General features: G+C 48.7%; 1 protein-coding gene across 1 annotated transcript; it reads right to left on the bottom strand.

Moving 5' to 3' along the window:
- Positions 1 to 260: 260 nt before the first annotated feature.
- CLEC19A (C-type lectin domain containing 19A) lies at positions 261 to 19,379 on the bottom strand. Its single transcript, XM_040635267.1, has 5 exons — positions 19,289 to 19,379; positions 10,473 to 10,638; positions 4,680 to 4,773; positions 1,723 to 1,855; positions 261 to 514 (listed from the first exon to the last, which is right to left on the bottom strand). Exons 1-5 carry the CDS (start codon positions 19,377 to 19,379, stop codon positions 435 to 437), a joined length of 564 nt encoding a protein of 187 aa, XP_040491201.1. The 3' UTR covers positions 261 to 434.
- Positions 19,380 to 19,745: the final 366 nt, after the last annotated feature.

The following is a 19,745-nucleotide window of genomic DNA, read 5'->3' as shown; positions in this document are numbered from 1 at the left end:
ATCTGTTGATAATTTTGTTTTAATTTGGGGAATTGCCCACCTCTTTGGGCCCAGGTGGTTCAGATATTGACTCAATACCTTTCCGCCCCAGAGATGTGCATCTAAACAGGGTCTAGCCAACCAACATAGCCAAAGTGGAATGAGACTGAGCCAGGCCAACGAAATTCAACTCTGAGTCTAGAACAACCTTGGACTTTTGTTACTTGGAGCAATAAATCCACCTCCCCTTTTTATTTATTAAACCAGTTTAAGTTGTGTTTCCTGTCACTTATGACCAAGTAACCACTCTGTGGCATTAAGACTTGCTTGTTTAAAATCTCTTCCTGGGAGCTTTATCTCTCCCGTGTTTCACATTTATTGAGTGTCCGATCTACACTAGGTATGGCTACAAAACGGTGCTGGAGTCGGGCTCGCTGTGAGGGGACAAGACCGGATCAGTGAATGGTCAGAGACGCGATCTTGCAGACAAAAGGGAACTTGTGGTTGCAGGTGTTATCATTCCATGACCTCAGAGCTGCGGTGGGAAGAAGCAGAGAATCTGGGTGAGGGTCCACCTACCACAGTAAAAGTCACCTCACCCCCCACTGGAGTAAAAGCCCTCTCCAGTGGCCTCATGTCTGCACTGGCACCTCTTTCTTGTTGATGCTTGATAAGGCTGCTGTCCAGTCTTTCTCTGTCATAAAGCTGGTCTTGACTTGCCGCTGTGCATGGGGCGGGACAAACTTCACCCAGAGGCTTGGCCCAGCTCTGGCTCCAAGGCTCCAGCCTGGCTCCCAGGGTAGCAAGTCCCCGTTCCATCCCTCCCTCCTCCAATCAGGAAAAGAAAAAGGAGCACAGAGGGAGTAGCAGTTGAGTACTTGAATCTGGACTTTGTTTGAAACCTGCTTCACTCCTTGATGTGTGACCATGAGCAAATCACTTAACTTCTCTGAGCTTTGATTCTTCAACTGCAAAATGAGAATATTAACAGTTTTTACTTCTCAAGATTGGTGTGAGGAGTGGTGATGTCATTAAATGCTGATGGCGGTGATCGCTAATACCCCATGCGAGCCATTGTGGCCGCTTTATGTACATTAGCTTCTTTCTTCTTCACAGCAACCCTGTGAGTTAAGTATCACGAGCCCATTTTGCAGATGAAGACACTGAGGCACCAAGAGGTTAAGGCATTCACTTTGGGCCACGTGATTAACAAGGGGTGGAGCTGGGGTTCCAGACAGAGCATTCATGCTGGACCCACTGTACTTCCTATAGCCCTCAGATCTGCCCTGTGGGTAGGAACGATTACTAAATCCATTTTACAGAAGAGGAAATGGAATGTCAGAGAGAATAAGTAATTCCCCGCAAGGACACAGAGCTAGAGAGCAGTAGGGCTAGGGTTCGAACCCAGGTGTGTATTCTTTTCACTGCCCCAGGCGCACCCCTGTTCTAATACTCAGGAGCCTGGGGCAGGGGCTTGCACGTCAGTGCACTGGTGAGCTGACACAGAAGCACCGTCCTTTGCTCTTTGTACAAGTCCTTCCCCCCACCCGCCCCCGTGCTTCTGCCACTAATACCTTTTCATTCAAATCCCAGTCCGCGTGTCAACCATGCGCCACTACGTACTGTTTAAACTGCATCCGCTGTGGAAAAGGACGCCCCCAGCCACCTATTTCGCCAGCCTCCCTGCCATCCGTGGCACCTCCCCAGCACCCCTGCGAGAGTCCTGGTCTCAGGGGCACCCACCGCTGGTGGGCCGGTACCATATCTGCACGCAGTCCTCCTCTTCTGGGTCCGCGTGGACGCCGTCATCCGGCTGGCTCCCGTCCCAGTAGCTGTAGTCATAGGAGGAGCCGTCAGTCCATTCGAACTGTCCTTCCTGAGCAGTCCCATCCGGAGTCGAGGAAAGCAAGCCCACGGGAGAAAGATGTGGCATTAGAGCCAGCCCCAGCTCGGGGAGGACATTCTAACACCTCCGTGTGGGGCAGTACGGGGGTCCTTACGTGGATGTAAGATACCGTTATTACCGCCACGCCAGCTGCTGTTTGGTGAAGCCTTATTAGGTGCCGTGCCAGGCGCTTGAACCTCACTGCCCTCCAAGGGGCATGCTCGTCTCCCTTTCACAGAGGAGGAAACCGAGACTCAGACTGGTGTGGCCAAATTCATACTGCTCATACAGCATCCGTGCTGCGATTCCAACCCAGGTCTGTGACTGCAGTATCCAAGACCTTACCTACTCAACTTTTTTTTTTTTTTTTTTAAATTTACCAGCAGAAGGGGGTCACCCTTCATTTCTTTCCTTTTGTCCACACAGTGTATATTTTTCTTGCCCAAGGTGGGACCGCTATGTCCAATTACAAGAAAACGCCTGTTGGGAATTTGATTGGTGTTAAAATAAATGTGCAAATTAACTGTGGAGAGAACTGCATCTTTGCAATGTTCTGGAACACAAGGTGTTTCTGCATTTATTCAAGTTCTTAGAAAAGTCTCCCCCAAGGCACTGATGATTACGGAGGGGGCGTCAGATAATGGAAATAGCATGCCGCCTCTGAGACAGAGGCTCAGGCCTGCCATCCAGCTCTACCCACTTCCTCACTGCAGTCTGGACAAGGGACTTAACCTCTCCGGTCCGTTTCTGCACCTTTACGAGGAGGCTAACAGCTCCCCCAGAAAGCTGCTGTGAGGACTGATGAAGTAAAGCACGCAAAGGGCTTAGCTAGTGCCCGGCTCACGATGCCCAGTCCTGAAAAGTTTAAAACACGAGCCCTTCGACTGTACTGTTACTATTATTCTTAAATCTTGTCATACAAGTTCCCTAAACCCCAATTCACTGTATTTATCATCCCATTTTATTATATATAAATTTTTTTTAAATTTAGTTATTTCGTTTGTTTATTTATTTACTTAAGTACTCTCTACGTCCAATGAGGGGCTTGAACTCACGACCTCAAGATCAAGAGTTGCATGCTCTTCTAACTGAGCCAGCCAGGCACCTCTATAATCCCACTTTATTTTAATATTTATTTATTTATTTGAGAGAGAGAGAGAGAGAAAACACGAGAGCATGTGCACGAGTGGGGGGTGGGGCAGAGGGAGAGAGAGCATCTTCAAGCCGTCTCCCCAATGAGCACAGAGCCTGACCTAGGGCTCGATCTCACAACCCTGAGATCACGACCTGAGCCAAAACCAGGAGTCAGACGCTTAACCGACTGAGCCATCCAGGCGCATCCCCCCCACCATAGTTCCATTTTAAAGTTACTATTACCAATAGAAATTTTATAGGTTTTTAAAAAATTACAACTTCTACACAGGTTCTTGCCAGCTGAATTCTATGGATCTGTAAGATGTTCCTCTGTCGAGTGTGGCCTCTATGGTTACCTGGGCTACACTGACAGCAGCTCCCACCAGCCTTAATGATCTGCGATCGTGTGCCAAGCACCAGGCTAAGCTCATTTACTTTCTACAACCAGGCACTATTATCATCATCCCCACTTTGTCGCTGAGGAAACTGAAGCTCAGAGAGGTTAAAAAAAAAAAAAATCGCCTGAAGTCACCTACCAGCCAGTTAGCGGCAAGACAGGAGCCGAAACCGGAGCCTTGTTCCCCACAGCACTCTGGGGCAGGGCTGGTAGCATACGTCTCTCGGAACAGAGACAGTATTCAGCTCACCGAGGGAAAGTCTGGGGACAAAATTTCCAGATGGAGGCTGAGGTGCTATTGCCAGGTATTAAGATCTGGTGTCAGCTCTCCTTTTTGACCTAATGCTTCACCATGAATCCATCGACCCCTGCCCCGTGCTGCATCCCAGACCCACTTGTCTTTAATGTCCTTGAATGCGTCAGGATCGCTCACACCTCAGGCTTTTTGCCATGCTGGTCCCTCTACCTGGAATGCTTCTTTCTCTGGCTGACTCCCATTTACCCATTAGATAGTAGCTTCAATGTCTCTAACCTAGGGAGGCTGTGGCAGCCATGGAAGGACACTGCTTCGAGCTCTTTTAGGAGGACTGGCTACAGGGAACCTGGCTGACGGACAGCCTCAGTTCCCCTGCCCCTTGGGATCCATCCCTGCATTCACAGTGAGACCAGGCTTCCCCCAGGCTGTGCCCCGTCAGTGACTCAGCAAGAACTCAGGGGTGCCAGTGCTGGCCCAATTCTGCCCCATGCGGTGTTCCTCTCCTGGCCCTTCTCTGCCTGAGGACTCCCCATTGGTCTAGCCAAGTCTTTTTCAGAACTCTGCTATAATCAGAGGCTCTTCCTTCCCCCACTCCCCTCCCAGGTTTCAGACCCACCTTGCTGTCCAGAGACCTTTCCTGCCTCCTCAGGCTCCTTCCTCTTTCTTTCTTCACAGAGCTTTCCCCTCAGAAATCTCTTGCACATCTAATCACATATTTGTGTCTGCTTTTCCGAGAACTCAAACCCAGAGGCCTTCCCTGACCATACTATGTTCCCATCACGTTCACACCACTGTATTCTAGTATTCACACCACACTATGTTCACACCACTGTATTCTAGTATTCACACCACACTATGTTCACACCACTGTACTCTACCTGGGGGATCTCAGTGTTTGATTTCTCTCTGTGTGCTGGTAGCACGTAGCAACGACCTGACATACAGGTTCCATGTGCACGGTTGGCTAAATCGAAATAGCATCTTGGCTGGGAGCTTCCAGGAGGACCTAGTGGTCATGGCTTCCTTACCTGTCTGTGATCATGAAGCCCTGTCCAGATGTCAGCTGGGATCCCAGGCACACAGCTGTTGACAAGGTCATACACGAAGACATTCTCTTCCCAGCTGCAAATGTAAGCAAGAGTAAGCATGTTACTCCTTGCCTCTTTTCATAGGACAGAGTCGAAAACTGAAAACAATCCTTAACCTTCTGCGACCACAGTAAATTGAGGGTATGACGCAACCCTGCTTTTTTCTTCTTTTCTTCTTCAATTACATCACCCATACGTGACTGTCTTTTCATAGGCACCTCTGGATTGGATTTGCGCTGGTTCAAGGCAGATCTCAGCACTGCTATTCATTCTAAAAATTTAAATCTGCCTCAAAAGCACAAGCAAACAAGGTGGATTCTGTTGACAATATCATGAAGAGACAAAGAAAGAGGTGGGCATCGCGCACATCGAACAACTTAATGAAAATCTCCACTAGACACCTGTGTTTTCTCTCAAAAGCCCTCCTTATGGTGCCAGTCCTTACTTATCCTACTAATTTTTTTCTCGCATACCATCTCCAAAATCTTTTGCTTTCCTGGAAAATTCAGCTCTGGGCTTGAACTTACAGAGCCCACTCAGCAAACCAAAGCCCTCCTCTCAACAGTCCACGCTCCTTTAGAAAATGTCTTAGTCTTTTCAGGCTGCTGTGTCAAACTACCACATGCTGGGTGGCTGTCAAACAACAGAAATCTATTTTTCACAGTTCTGGAGGCTTGAAGTCCAAGATCAGGGGGCCAGCATGGTCACATGAGGGCCATCTTCCTTCGGGCTCACAGACTTCTCACTATATCCTCACATGGAGGAAGGGGCTGGGGAGCTCTGTGGGGTCTCTTGTAGATGGGCACTAATCCCATCCGTGAGGGATTAAGCACCTCCCAAATGTCCCACCTCCTGATACGATCACACTGGGCATTAGGATTTCAACACAGGAGCTTTGGCCCCCCAAATATTCAAACCATAGCAGAAGGCATTGGTGTCTTCTGGGGATTCTCACCTCCTATTTCAAAGAGCTTATAAAATAATTCACCTAACAAAAGAAATCAGTGGAGGACACTGACGGCGGTCTGCTGCCAAAAACAACAAAGAAATGGAGATGGATGGATGGATGGATGGATGGATGGATGGATGAATGGATAGAAAGACAGACACAAAGAGATTTCCATTTGATAATTAACGTGTTTCCTGAACACCGTGTTATGTGTTTTGCACACAGGAACTCATTGAACCCTCACATCAAAATGGCACAAGGGCAGACACGTCTGATTGCTTACTCCACAGCCACGACTAATCCCTCTTACCTGCATAAGAAGTTAGGAAAGCTAGATTTCACTTTCCAGCCTCCTTTGCAGCTCCCACTGGCCATAAAACCCAGTTTGGCCAATTGGATGTAAGGGGAAGTTTGTAAGGGCATCTTGGAAACTCTCCTCCCTGATAAATGGACACAAGCATGTAGAGAAGGCCCAGTTTCCATCACTGCCTTTCCCTCTTGGGTTACAGTCATGGGGTATAGACATGGTACTTGGAGTTGCTGCAGGGAGACACCCAGTGCCTGGACATCGGTGAGCCTGGAAATTCCACTGGCTGAGCTCAGAAGGGTGGGCAAGGGAGGTGAGAGCCAATGGACAAACAACGGGCACACTCCACTCAAGTTGTTCCCAGACCCTGAGGAACAGATCCCGCTGGATAAGGGATTCCCATCTTTGGCTTCCACGTGGCATTAAAAGGTAAACATTAGTGTGTTGAAGAAGTTATGATAAAGTAATAATTATCACCCTCGGACCTAACACCTAACGAGTAACTCGCTTCAAAACAGGACTACGTTGGCATACCCTTTATGTTGCCGCAGCGCATATCTGCTCTCGTTGGCTTCATCTGAATGGCTGCTCTCCAAAGGCTGCCGCCTTGCCTCAAATGCCCACTATTAAATTTCCTTTGTCTTGAGCCATTGGTAGCAAATCAAAGCAGCCATGTTTATTCTTCTTAATTTTGTGTTTGTGGAAGAAATTACTAGTCCATTCCAGAAGCACTCAGACTTCTGGCACTCAGAATCTTTCTTGACACCATTCTCCAGGCAGTCATATTTAGGGAGCTGCTTAATAGATACTGTTAGGAACTAAATCTTTGTGTCCCTCCCAAATTCATATGCTGCAACCCAACCTCCAATGTGATGGTATTAGGAGATGGGGCCTTTGGGAGGTGATTAGTGCATGAGGGTGGGGCCCTCATGAATGGGATTAGTGCCCTGATAAAAGAAATGCCGGAGAGCACTCTCAACCCCTTTCACCATGTGAGGATGTAGCAGGAAGATAGGCCATTTGTGAACCAGGGAGCGGGCTCTCACCTGGAACCCAACCATGCTGGCATCCTGATCTTGGACATCCAGCATCCAGAACTGGGAGAAATAAATTTCTGTGGTTTATCAGCCCCACTGTGTATAGTATTGTTGCAACAGCAGCCTGAAGGGACTAACACGATACTATTGGAGGAAACAGAGGGGAAAGAGGGTGAGCGAGGCAGGGCTTCCGTGCCCTCAGAAAGATGAGCTGACATGGGAACGCTAAGTAAGAACTGAGCCCCTGAGATGCCTAGGATTATAATAAATGAAGCTAATAACAGCTCCCACTGTTGAGTATTCAGCTGAGCTAACTGTGGAAGAGTTTCAAGTGCTTGGTCTCCTTGGTCAGATCATGCTCAGAGGAAGTGATGGAGCTGGGACTAGTCCAGGACTGTCTGACTCCAGTGCCCTTAAGGCACCTAACAGCTCCTCCCATGGACTTCTCCATCTGGAACATCTGCTATTCCCAATCCTTAAGCTTCCTAAATTCTTCAAGGTCCTAAGCCAGAACCAGTTCTTCCAGGAAGCCTTCCGTGAGCACCCCCTATCCATTCCTGGACCGCCTGGAGAACCCACTTCTGACCTCCCAGGGGCAGGCTGGTTGGTTTAGTTCTCTTATTTCTCAAGGTCTGGTCTCCCCAGATGGGCCACAAGGACCACACAGACCAACACCAAGTCTTATTTCTATTTGACATCTTCTCTCATGCTGTCAGCAGGCTCCATTCAATATCAATGCTCCAAGAGAGTGTGGTCTGACATGGGAATGATCCAATTTCTGGGAACAAAGTGTTCTTCAGCTCAGTGGGTCACTGACCTTGGTCCTACCCAGCTGGGTAAGCACTGGCATCCCCCAATGCTTCTCTCGGGCACAGTTTGGCTACACTGACTGCTGAACATACATTTTGAGCAGTCATCTGGTGGAGTGGCTGCCCAGTCAATTTTAGTGATTTTGCCATCTTTGTTCAATAACACCTGCTTGGGAAACTATTTCAATAATTTATTGCATTTCCCCCATATCTGCTCAAAAATAACAGGAACAGAGAGAAGCCCAAGGTGCTACTGCAAGTAATAAGGAGCATGGATCAGATGAACTTAATTCAATTCAACTGTCGCTTGAAACAAAGACGGAAATTATTAGGTAAGCAGAAAGTATGAGGATCTTAAGCTTCAATCAGATGCTCTGTGGACATAAGCTGATTGTGTGTGTAATTATGGAAGAAAAAAATTGAAAAAGCATGAAGAGAACACCAGAAATACAAAGGCGGCCTGTGTCTCAAAGACAAGATGTAATTAGGGATTTTATAACGGTGTCTAGCTTTATGCAAACTGAACTTCATGAATAATAGGTGAATGAATTGTTCGGGTTTAACTTTCCTACATGTTTTCGGGAAAGTATATGCCAACATGGAAACCTACCTGTACAGGAGAGGAGAGGGAGAGAATGTTAGTATAAGAAAGGCAGGGAGGGGCAGGGCACTAGGAGTTGAGAAGATAGGAAGAAGGTAAGTTGAGGCAGAAAAGAACAGGAATTGGGTCAGGGGTTGCCAGAAGCCCCAATTTGCCTGGAATCCTTTCTGATGCCCAGCTAACCAAGGTCGAGGTTACAAGCACCATGAGCAGGCTGAGCCGCCCTTCCTGTGGTCTGGCTAAAGGGAAATCTTCATTTGGATTTTTTTTTTTTGAGAGAGAGAGCGAGAGCACAAGTGCTGGGGTGGAGGGTGGAGGGGCAGAGGGAAAAGGAGAGGGAGAGACTGAATCTTAAGCAGGTTCCACACTGAGCGTGGAGCCTGACATGCGACTTGATTTCATGACCCTGAGATCATGACATGAGCTGAAATCAAGAGTCAGACACTTCACCAACTGAGCCACCCAGGCGCCCCTGGAATCATTTTAAAATTTACTCTTTATCACGCAGATCCCATTTTCCCATATAGGCTCGCAATTTTTGAGAACTTTGATCCATTCTTGTCAGTGCCAATCCTGGGCTCTGTTCTCTATCACAGGGGATTTGCCCTGAAGACCACTTTTCCCCGGTTTTCTTGCCAGCTGCCCTGCCCGTGATGGGAGGCACAGATGAAGATGGCAGGGAGAGAGAAGCCAGGGTCTTTGTCTCCCTCTCTGCCTTGGGAGTTGCTGGCTGGGGCTGCCTCACCTCAGTGGCTCCAGCTCCCCTAAGACTGGGTTGTCCTCCCGTTAGGGGTGGGATTGGCTTCCTGCCATTGTGAATCTCCGGATTGCCTCAACTACTGCCTCTTTAAGCTCTTAGATTCCAGCACTCATGTGTATTAAATTCTCTGTGTTGAATATTTGTAGTGGTTCCTGTTCTCCTGACAGACCTGACTGCTTTGCTACATTCTCCAGCACCGCTGAGAACACAGTGGAGCTCTCCGTATCGGTTGGATGAAAACATGGAGGACTCGCTTACAAACTAAGACAGAGGACCCCTTCTCTGTTCTTACCAAAATTCGGTGATTCTAAAGCATAGATAACCAACTGTCTTTCTGACTTCAAGTTTCTGAGATTCTTGAAAAACAGAAGCAGGACTGTGAAGTTGTAGTGTGGGTACCAATAGGACATAGTGAACTTGGCTTCAAGGAACCCACACACCGGCGAGGACGTCTGAGGACTTGAAAACAAGTCATAATAGGGTGATGAAAAAAGTGCTGTAGGAGAGGTGGGAGAGGAGTGCAACTAGGGTGCCACGGGGTCAGGGTGACTTCAGTGAAGAGATGAGCCTGAAGGCTGAGGAGGTGTTAATCTGGAGGAGAAGATGGGGATGGGAATTCCCAGCAGAGGGAAAAGAGTGTGCAAAGGTATGGAGGAGCAAAAAGGCTGCACCAGACCGGAGAACTTTGAGACAGTCTGTGTGGCTGGGGCTTGGGAGACACAGAGGAATGTGGAAGGAGGCCTTGGTAGGTGGGCTATGGAATTCGACAGTTCATGTTCAAATCCCAGCACCACCACTTTATGGCTAGCTAACCCTGAGCAAGTCACCTTTCTGGAAGATCAGGTTCTGTGTCTGTACAATGAAGATACTTACCTAATATGGTTTGAGAGAGCTTCAGTATGATGATGTATACAAACGCCTAGCAAATAAATGTCAGTTATGATTCCTCATATATAGTCATATAATATATGACTCATACATATATTTGTATGTATGTTATGTGACTTGTATCACAGGGTCAAGCCCTTTGCACAAAATCAGCACTTACAAAGATGGACCCAGCAGCTTGCTATTCGCCACCCAGGCTAAATGCTTTGCCTTCTACTGTTTCAATGAGAAACTGGGCTGGACCAATTTCAATGAGAATTTGGGCTAGAGCAAAGCTAGCAAGAATTACCCAACAGAAACAGCAGGGAGAATTGCCATTCTTCACTCCCCTTTCCAAAGGGTGTGCTTGGTTGGGCCATGAGGGGGATGGATGTTCACTCACCTGTGGATGGAGGCCAGTTTGGCGGACTTTCTGCCAACAGAGAACTCAGAGCAGTAGAAGTCAGCCTCAGCCCAAGTCTTATTGAGAGGGAAAAATCGGTAACAGTGGCCTTTGAACTCCATCCAGAACAGTGGGCACAGGGAAGCCCGGGGCAGCTCCGGCATGGCTGTGGGCAGAAAGAAAACAGACTGGCAGGAGGGTTGGCAGTGTGCAGACAGTGTTCCTATCACTTACGACATCTTTTCAAGAATGAACATCAAACATGGCCCATTATGATTAGTAAAATTCTACGCCTGTGGTCCAAAGAACACGTGCATACCTAACATTTACCGAATGACAGAAGTAATATATGCTTATTATAGAACACTTGGAAAAGTTACTGCTCTGAGGTATTTTTCTTCATGTCATGCTTGAATGCAGGGATTTGTAAAAATTCAATCGTTCTATTGTACTATACATACCTGTCAGTATTCCGAGTTCCCAAAATGAGAATATATTTCCCCCATGTCATTATAAATTTTTGTAAACATTGTTTAAATAGCTCTCGAATCCTCCACTGAGTGCCCCCCCCCAGAGTTTATTTAATCATTCCCCTATTTGTGGATAATTAGACTGGTTCCCTTTTTTAAAAACAATTACACCCAATACTGAGATGAACAGCCCTTGTGCATCAGGCTTTTTCAGCATTTCTGGTGATTTTCCGAGAGATGTTTAAGGCTTTGATACAATTTGCTAAATTGCCTCCTGAAAGCAATTTATACTCCCACGGTAATGCCTGAGAGTGCCCATCTCACAGTGCCCTTGCCAGCGCAGAGTGTTATCACTTTCATGCCAATCTTTGCAAATTTTATAAGCCAAAAAAATGGTATCTTGTTTCAGTTTGCAATTCTGGGCTCTGTGGTGAGGGCGGACATTTTTCCACGTGTTTATTGACAAACGATAGCCCATCTTTATCTCTGTAAGCCCATCGATCTCCTGGGGTTCAGGATGTGTTCTTAATTCTGAAAAAAAGCACGCATGGAAAACCCATGATTGAGACAATCAAGTTCTCCCAAGCGTCAGCCCCCTGAAGGCTTCTTGGGAGATACTCCTTTTGGAAACCACTCAGGATGACTGGCTGGGGGGAGGAAGGCATGCTGAGAACGTTTCTTGAACAATCTTACGTACCTCACCTGTTGCAGTGGGCAGTGGTGAGATCTGTTGTATTGAGATCTGGAGGCCTGGGTCCCAGCCACCAGCTCTAAGCCTGCCGTGCCATGTGACAATGGCACATTCCCTCCCTTCTCAGCTCTCAAACTGGCTGATCTTTGGGGTCCCTTTTGTGGCCATCCAACGATGTGGGATCTTTGCCTTTCCAGCCATATAACAGCTGGCTGAGCTCTTGAATAATTAAGTAGTGGGCAACATTCACACAGCATTTGTGATGTGCCAAACATATACAGGGAAACCGAGGCTTAGACAGGTCAAGTGACTTGCCCAAGGTCATCCTGCTAGTCACTGGCAGATAGGGATGTGAGCTCAGCCTCCGGACACCAAAGCCTTTGATCTTAAAGCCCACAGGATGTTTCATCATGGGAAATCAACAGGACTGAGAATGGTTAGCAGTCCTTTAGCACCTATTCCTGAGGTTGGTAGACCAACTAATTGGGCCAGATCAATTCGCCAAATGCGTGGCATGTATGGATTGCTCTGTAATAGTATGATTATTAATGATTAGCTCAGGGGTTCATAACCAGGGTTGATGGGGCTTCAGGGATCCAGCGAATCCCCTGAAATGAAATGCAAAATCAAAAGTGTGTATGCGTACGTGTGCACATGTGTGTACCTCTGTGCATTTATTTGGGGGAAAGAAAGAGTCCGTTGTTTTAATCAAGAGAGCTATGCTAAGCAGACAGGTTCCATGCCTCCCATCACCGACCAGAGCCCCTGGGCTTTCCCGTTTGACCAGAACCAGCCCTTCCCCCACCCAGGCAGCTGTGCTGGGCAGTCCTGGCTTGTCTCTTCTTGTAATGCTGGGTGTTGCTGAGCTCTTTGTAGGGACTTTGTGGAACTATACGTAGAGAGCCGTGCATAATTAAATGAAGGGGGCTGGAAGGGGAAAGGAGGGGGCGAGGGTCCTCACTCCCCTCTCCCTAAGGGCCAAAGGCTTCTTCTGGGTCCTAAAGCTTGGTGGATATTTTAAATCAAGACTCCCTGTGGAAGACAAGCTCCTTCCTCCACACCGCTGGTTCCTTTGATTTTCTCCACTGAACAAATGGTGGTTATGGATGCCTGGAGTGAAACATACCAGAAAATGGGGCTGTGACAGGTCACTGCTCAATTACTCCCTTTTCCACCTGGGCAGGCAAAGGCCTTTAATTGGAAAGATCTGGGAGGCAAAAAGCCACGTGTTTGCACTGGGATGATAATGAACTCCACCATGCCTCGTATCCCGCACCCCTTCTTCCTCTAGGGATTTGAGAAACTGAGAATAGAAGGGTCCCAGAGGCCTCTCATCAGCCTGAACCCCAAAATAGCCTTCACTAATCCGTGTCTCTCTTGTGAAGGGATTTCTCTAGGCTTATAGCTTTACAAGTCAGCTAATGATGGCAATATAATAAACAGGACCAACACTACTGAACTTTCATCGGAGCCAGGCATGTGTCAAGTTCTTTGTATATAACAATTCATTTAGCGTTCACACATCCTACCAGGTGGGTACTCACAATTCCTCCCACTTTTCAGAGGAAGAAACTGGAAGACAGAAAGGTTGAGTAACTTGACCTAGGTCACACAGCCCATAAGTGGCAGAGGTAGTTTTTAAAGCCAGGCTATATGGCTCCAGACCTAATTTAGGGATTCCTGCTGTATTGAAGCCCATTTCCTTTTGTCTCAGTCTTCACGGTCTGGTCCTTCATTCATTCCCTTTTTCATTCAACAAGTCCCGTTTGAGCACCAACTTGGGCTCAAGCAGTTAGTTGGCTACATGCTGGAGATACTGTGGCCAACTCCCAGAGGTGGCCTCTGACCTCTTGGGTCTTACAGTCTAATGGAGATCGACATTAAGAAAAATAAGAACAGATATAAAACGTCATTAATACGTCATTTGTGGATGTGTGTCATTCAGGCAAAACCTTGAGGGAACAGCCCCCAAATTATTTCTGGAAGCTGGTTATTTGTTTGCCCCTTTTGTCTCCCTAGTTGAACTGGTGGTTGCCCCAACCCTCTCTTCAAGGAGCCTGTGGGGTGATTAAGACAGGGCACCAGAGACCCCTTCCCGGATGAGGAATTTCAGGGAGTTGCCATCGGAGCACCTAAACGTGCCGTATAAGGATTTGGAGATCTGGGAGGCTTCCTGGAGGGGATGATGTCTCATCTGAGACCTGAAAGGTAAGAGTCAGAGAAAATGTTTCAGGTGCTGTGTGGACACAGCAGGTGCAAAGACCCTGAGGTATGAGAGAATGGAACATTTGGAGAACATTTGCAAATGGTTCGGCCAAGCTGGGAATCTGAGAGGGGGGAAGGCAAGAGATGAGGCCAGAGGTGACAGAGGGAGGGTGGAGGGGTAGAGAGGGGAAGGGATGCACAAAGAAGCTTGTTGCTCTGGAAACCAGGAGGCCAAACAGTAAGGTCTTTTACTTCAATTAGCAGCACTAAAGGCCACCAAGGTCTCCCAGCTGGGGTGGGAGTCAAAGTCTTTGGGAGCTCTGAGCTTGTGAAGAAAAAAGAACACACCAGTGGAGTTCAGGGCTCATTTTTTTTTCTCTCTCTCTTTTTAAAAGAATAAATTGTCACCTTCCCACTCAATCTGGCTGCCTGCTCCCCTGGCCTCAATCCAGCCGCCTACAACTGCACTACTCTGCTGCCTCCTGCCCAGATCAGCCTTGAGAGCCAGCCAGGAGAGGAGGTGAGAAAGGCTCTGGGGTCCACATCCCAACCCCCACCCCACTCCCACTACTGGGCCCCAGATGTCCCAGGAGACAGGAGGAAGAGTCTTCCAGTGTCTTGGAAGGTGGCGATTGGGAGGGCTCTGTCACCATCACTGCCTCTCCTTCCCACCGCCTCCCTGGTTCACATGTCCCACGATCAGACTGTCCTCACCAGTGAGTCCTGGCTCTGGTTTCCAGAGCTGGTGGTCCTGGGCCTCTCATGCCTGAGCTTTGCTTTCCCTTCTCTGGGCCACGTGTGTGGCCACATGATACAGAGGAAAAAAGCACTGGGCCATTTCTTCTACTGCCCAAACAGCAGCCATTCATTCGGTGGTGAGAATGTAACCGCTAAGACCAGCCTCAGAGGGTATCAGTATCATCCCCATTTTACAGCTGAGGAAACTGAGTCTCGGAGAGGTTAAGTCACTTATTCCCACAGTTAGCAAGTGGTGGTATCAGGATGAACCCAGAAATCCCTAAACACTAAGTGCCTCCAGAAAACATCTTTTTTTCTGCCCTTGGTTTTCTCATTTGTAAGATAAATACATTAAACACCAAATGTAACAGTGTCATGGACTGAACGTTTGTGTCTCCCGCTCCTCAAATTCATATGGGGAAGGGGCGCCTGGGTGGCACAGCGGTTAAGCATCTGCCTTCGGCTCAGGGCGTGATCCCGGCGTTATGGGATCGAGCCCCACGTCAGGCTCCTCCACTATGAGCCTGCTTCTTCCTCTCCCACTCCCCCTGCTTGTGTTCCCTCTCTCGCTGACTGTCTCTATCTCTGTCAAATAAATAAATAAAAATCTTTAAAAAAAAAAATTCATATGGGGAAGCCCTAATCCCCCGATGTCTTTGGAAGTGGGGCATTTAGAAGGGGAGTAGGGTTAGATGGGGTCCGGGGGGGGGCACCCACGATAGGATTAGTGCCCTTATAAGAAGAGAAAGAGAGACCAGAGCTCCCCCCCACGTCTCTCTCTGCCAGGTGAGGAAACAGCCAAGTGGCCATCTTGGAGCCCGCAGGAGAGTACTCACCAGGAACCAAATTGCTCAGGATCTTGATTTTGGACTTCCCATGCTCCAGAACGGTGAGAAATCAATTCCGATTGTTTAAGCCTCCCAGCCGATGGTTTGGGGGTTTTGGGGGGGGATTTTTTGTTTGTTTTTACCATAGTTTATGGCAGCCTGAGCTAAGATCAAAAGTTAATCGAGCAAATAAGTCCATGCCTCTGGGTGCCTATTTGGCTTTGAGGTCTGTGCCCTCAAGCTGCTCACAGTCTGGGGAGAGGAACCCACGCACGGCAATGAGTCATCCTATACTCAGCTGCAGTCCGGAAATATGCTGAGGGCTCTGTGCCCATAGAGGTGGGGAGGGGAATCGGGCCAGAGTGTCCATGGGGCACTCTAGGATCTGACTCTATGATCCACACTCCAAGGGGGATTCTAGGAAAGGCGGGCATCCAGTTGCGCAGACCTCTAGGCTCCAGCTTGGACTCTGGATTCTAACGGCCCCCGCTGGACACTCAGCTCTTCATGCCTCCGTTTTCTCATCTATAAAATGGACATGATGATAATGCCTACTTCACAAGGAAGCTGTGGCCTGGCTCATGGTTGGCATTCTAGTAAGCGGTAGATATTACCGCGGTGGAGACAGCCCGGGCCCTGGAACCCGCCTGGAGCTGGGAGTGCAATGCCAGCCTGATGCCCCCCCCACCCCCGCCAAGCCCTGCAGAAGCACCATCCCACCCCGCTTTTTAAATGCTTTGCTGGAATTGCCTTTGCTGTGAAGAGTTCTTGGCCTCAGGAGCCAGGAAAGGAACCTTGACGGTAATGGTTGAAAAACCATAATAACAAATATTTATGTAGCTTTTACGAGGTGCCAGGCTCTCTTTTAAAGCACTTTACATTCATTAATCCCTTTGAACAATGTGATCAAAGCCAGGTTCGCAGAAAAGGTTTTGGGAAAAGGCTCTAGTCTGGCTAAATCCTCCCAAGTCTCTCAGAGGTATCTAAAGGTTTTCTTTTCCCCCCAAAGTAAATCTCGAGGTATGGCTGAGTTGCCCTCTGTGCATATATTTGCATGTTCATGGAAGGCCGGGAGACTTGGGATGAGTGAAGAAATGACCAATGCTCTGTTCTGCTTTGCACAGGAAGGCTGGGACCCAGAGGAGGAAGACAAACAAGGCTCCTTCTCAACAAGGAGGGCTCTTGGCTGTGCACTCACCTCCGTGGTCTGCAAATGCCCACCAGGATCACAGAGAAGTCCTTCCTTGTCACACGTCAACATGCACTCTCACACACACACACACACATACACACACGCACACGCACACGCACACGTACACTCACACATTCTCTTCTGGGTTGAAGTCACTTTTCTCTAGAAGATCCGTCTGCTCAGACTCAAACTAGGCTTTCTGCCCAGCTGGGCACCTGGAGTGCAGGAGAACTACCACTTGGACGGATGATGACCTTGGCAGGGTCACTGGCCTCTGTAGGCCTCAGTTTCTCCAACTGTAACATGGAAGGGTTGGGCTGAATGGATTCCCTGACCCTTCCTGCCAACTCCAGTTCTGAGCTCTCCAAGATTGCTGGGTTTGAAGTGATCTCAGTCCCCCCCTATCAGTAGAAATAGGGTGAGCTGGGGGAGAGACATCTAGAAGGTCCTTTCTCCAAGGGAGGCTTCTGTCACAACAGAAAACTGTGTCTCCTGACCATTTCTATCATATCACCAACAACTGCAGTAGCAGAAGAGCTAACAGTAATAACTTTCATTCTTTAAGCACCTACTATGTGCTAAGCACTTCATCTGCACGATCTCACTGAAGGTCCCAAAACATTTAGTAGGCACCATTATTATTCCCACTCTCCAGGGGAGGAAACTTAATGCTCAGAAAGAGGTGCCACAGGCCCTTCCCACACACACGGGACAGAAAGGCAAGACCGTGGGGGCACCTGGGTGGCATAGCGGTTGGGCATCTGCCTTCGGCTCAGGGCGTGGTCCCAGCGTTATGGGATCGAGCCCCACATCAGGCTCCTCCACTATGAGCCTGCTTCTTCCTCTCCCACTCCCCCTGCTTGTGTTCCCTCTCTCACTGGCTGTCTCTATCTCTGTCAAATAAATAAATGAAATCTTTAAAAAAAGAAAGGCAAGACCATAGGATATACAAGACAGACTTCAAGGATGTTTTGTCCAACTTCTCTCCTGCTCACCCACTGCATGGATGAGGAGACTGAGGCCTAAGAGCAAGGATGCAAAGTCACTGTTATGGACTGAATTTTGGTGTCCCCTCCTAATTCATATGTTGGAGCATCAACCCCCAATGTGATGGTGTTTGGAAGTGGGGTCTTTGGGAGGTAATTAGGGTTAGATGAGGTCATGAGGGAGGGGAGCCACGATGGGATTAGTGTCCTTACAAGATGAGGAAGAGAGACCAGCGTGTGCACATGCTCTTTCTCTCTCTGCCACGTGAGGACTCAACAAGAAAGGTGGCCATCTGCAAACCAGGAAGAGAGCCCTCACCAGCAAAAGGAGTCAGGCAGCAGTTTGACTTCCAGCCCCCAGAACTGTTGGCGGTAACTTCCTGTTTGCAGCCCGAGCCGACTAAGACAGACACTCAGAGAGTTTATGACAGATCGGAGCCCCTAATGCTTGCCCAAATGCACAAAGACCACCACGCACCTTGGTTTAAGGGGGACGCCCAGGTACATCTGAATTTCGGATAAACCACAAATCACTTTGAGCCTATGTCCCACACAATCTCTGAGACATGCTTCCACTAAAACATGATCGTTTATCTGAAATTCAAATGTGGGCATCAGGTGTTTTCTCTGGCAACCCTGTCACCCCACTGTTTCAATTTACCCCAGCACCGTAACAGCCCAATAATGGGGTCTTATGGGAATCTTATGAGTCTTTCATTGCGATCGTACTTTAAAGAGGATCAAAAAAGCATCTCTGCCATAGACTTACTGTGGACGTTAAATAAATCCATACACAAAAAGTGCTTGAAACAATGCCTGGCACATAGAGAGGACTGTGCAAATCTTAACTGGTTATAGGTATTATTATTATTTTAAATATTTTAAACAGTGTTTGGAAAGAACCCTCACGGTAGAGGTGACATACAAGATCGTCAGACCAGAGCAGACTGCAGAATTCAGGAATCTTCCCGCCCAGACAGGGGTCCCTCACAGTGAGCACCCGGGTCTCTGCATTGCAAAAAGGAAGAAACTGAGCTCCTTTGAAGCCTTGAGTCTTTCACGTGGGACACTGGGAGGCCACATGCCAGAGGCTGGTAATTGCTGTTCTAATTGCTGGGGACACAGAAAACCCATAGAAGTGGGCCACAGAGCAGTGACCTCCAGGGAGGTCACGAGAGGGACAACTGTGTCCCCTTGCGTGCCCAACCTGCAAGCAGCAGGTCTGAAAGGTCCCTGGGAATAGCTGTCACAGACAAGGTGGGGGCAGGGGGCCTCGATGCCAAATCCCTAACAGAAACCCCATTTTTCAGGAACTTGCTGTGGTACCAGGCACCAAGCATGAAACATTTTCCCACTTTATCTTACTTCCCTTGCAGAGTTGCCCCAGAAGTTGCTACCCTGACCGCCATTTTCCAAAGGAAGCTGAGCTCAGAGAGGTTAAGAAATTTGGGCGAGGTCACACAGTTTTTAAGATGCAAAGCTGGGATTTAAAAATCAGGACTCTTTGGGTCTGCACCAGGGACAATATCCCTGGGGTGGAGGGAGGAGAGCCGGAAGGGCTGTCAGGAGGCTCAGCTCAGCTCCCACCACTTCTTGGGTCAGGCGGGCCTGCACACCAGGCAGCTAGGCCTCACCGACAGAGCCTCAAGTGTCCGTGAAGCATCCGTCCTCCTCTCCACCTGCTCCGGCCCTGGTCCCGGTGCTCACCTGGGCTGATATTGATGTCCGTCTGTGGAAAGGCCTGTGCAGAGAGGAGGGTCAGGGAGGCCACCGTGGCCCACAGCCCCCACCTTTGCATCCTGAGGCCCAAGGAAGCCACCTTCAGGCCTGAGTGGAGGAGAGACGCCCTTTCACTGGAGCTCTCTTGGGAGCAGGCAAGAACTGCTGGGAGCTCAGGACACACTGGATAGACTCCAGTCTCCTCCTCCTTCCCTCCCTTCTCTCTTCCCTCCTCTCTGCACCGCTGGAGACAGCTCTGAGTGACAGCTTGAAAGCTGGCCCTGGTCAGCCCCCTTCGGGGAACTAAGAGAAACCACTGCCCTGGTTCTGAGCCACTGTGTGGCCTTGGGCATGCGCTCGCTTCTCTGAGACTCAGTTTTCTCCTCTGTGAGATCGGACAGTAAAAGAGCTTACATCTGGGCCTGTCACAGGAGCTAAAGCATCT

Source organism: Ursus maritimus, unplaced genomic scaffold (genome assembly GCF_017311325.1).
Source record: "Ursus maritimus isolate PB19 unplaced genomic scaffold, ASM1731132v1 scaffold_2, whole genome shotgun sequence".
Classification (NCBI taxonomy): Eukaryota; Metazoa; Chordata; class Mammalia; order Carnivora; family Ursidae; genus Ursus; species Ursus maritimus.
Note: the sequence above shows the minus strand (reverse complement) of the source record. Positions and strands in the feature narration are given on the sequence as shown.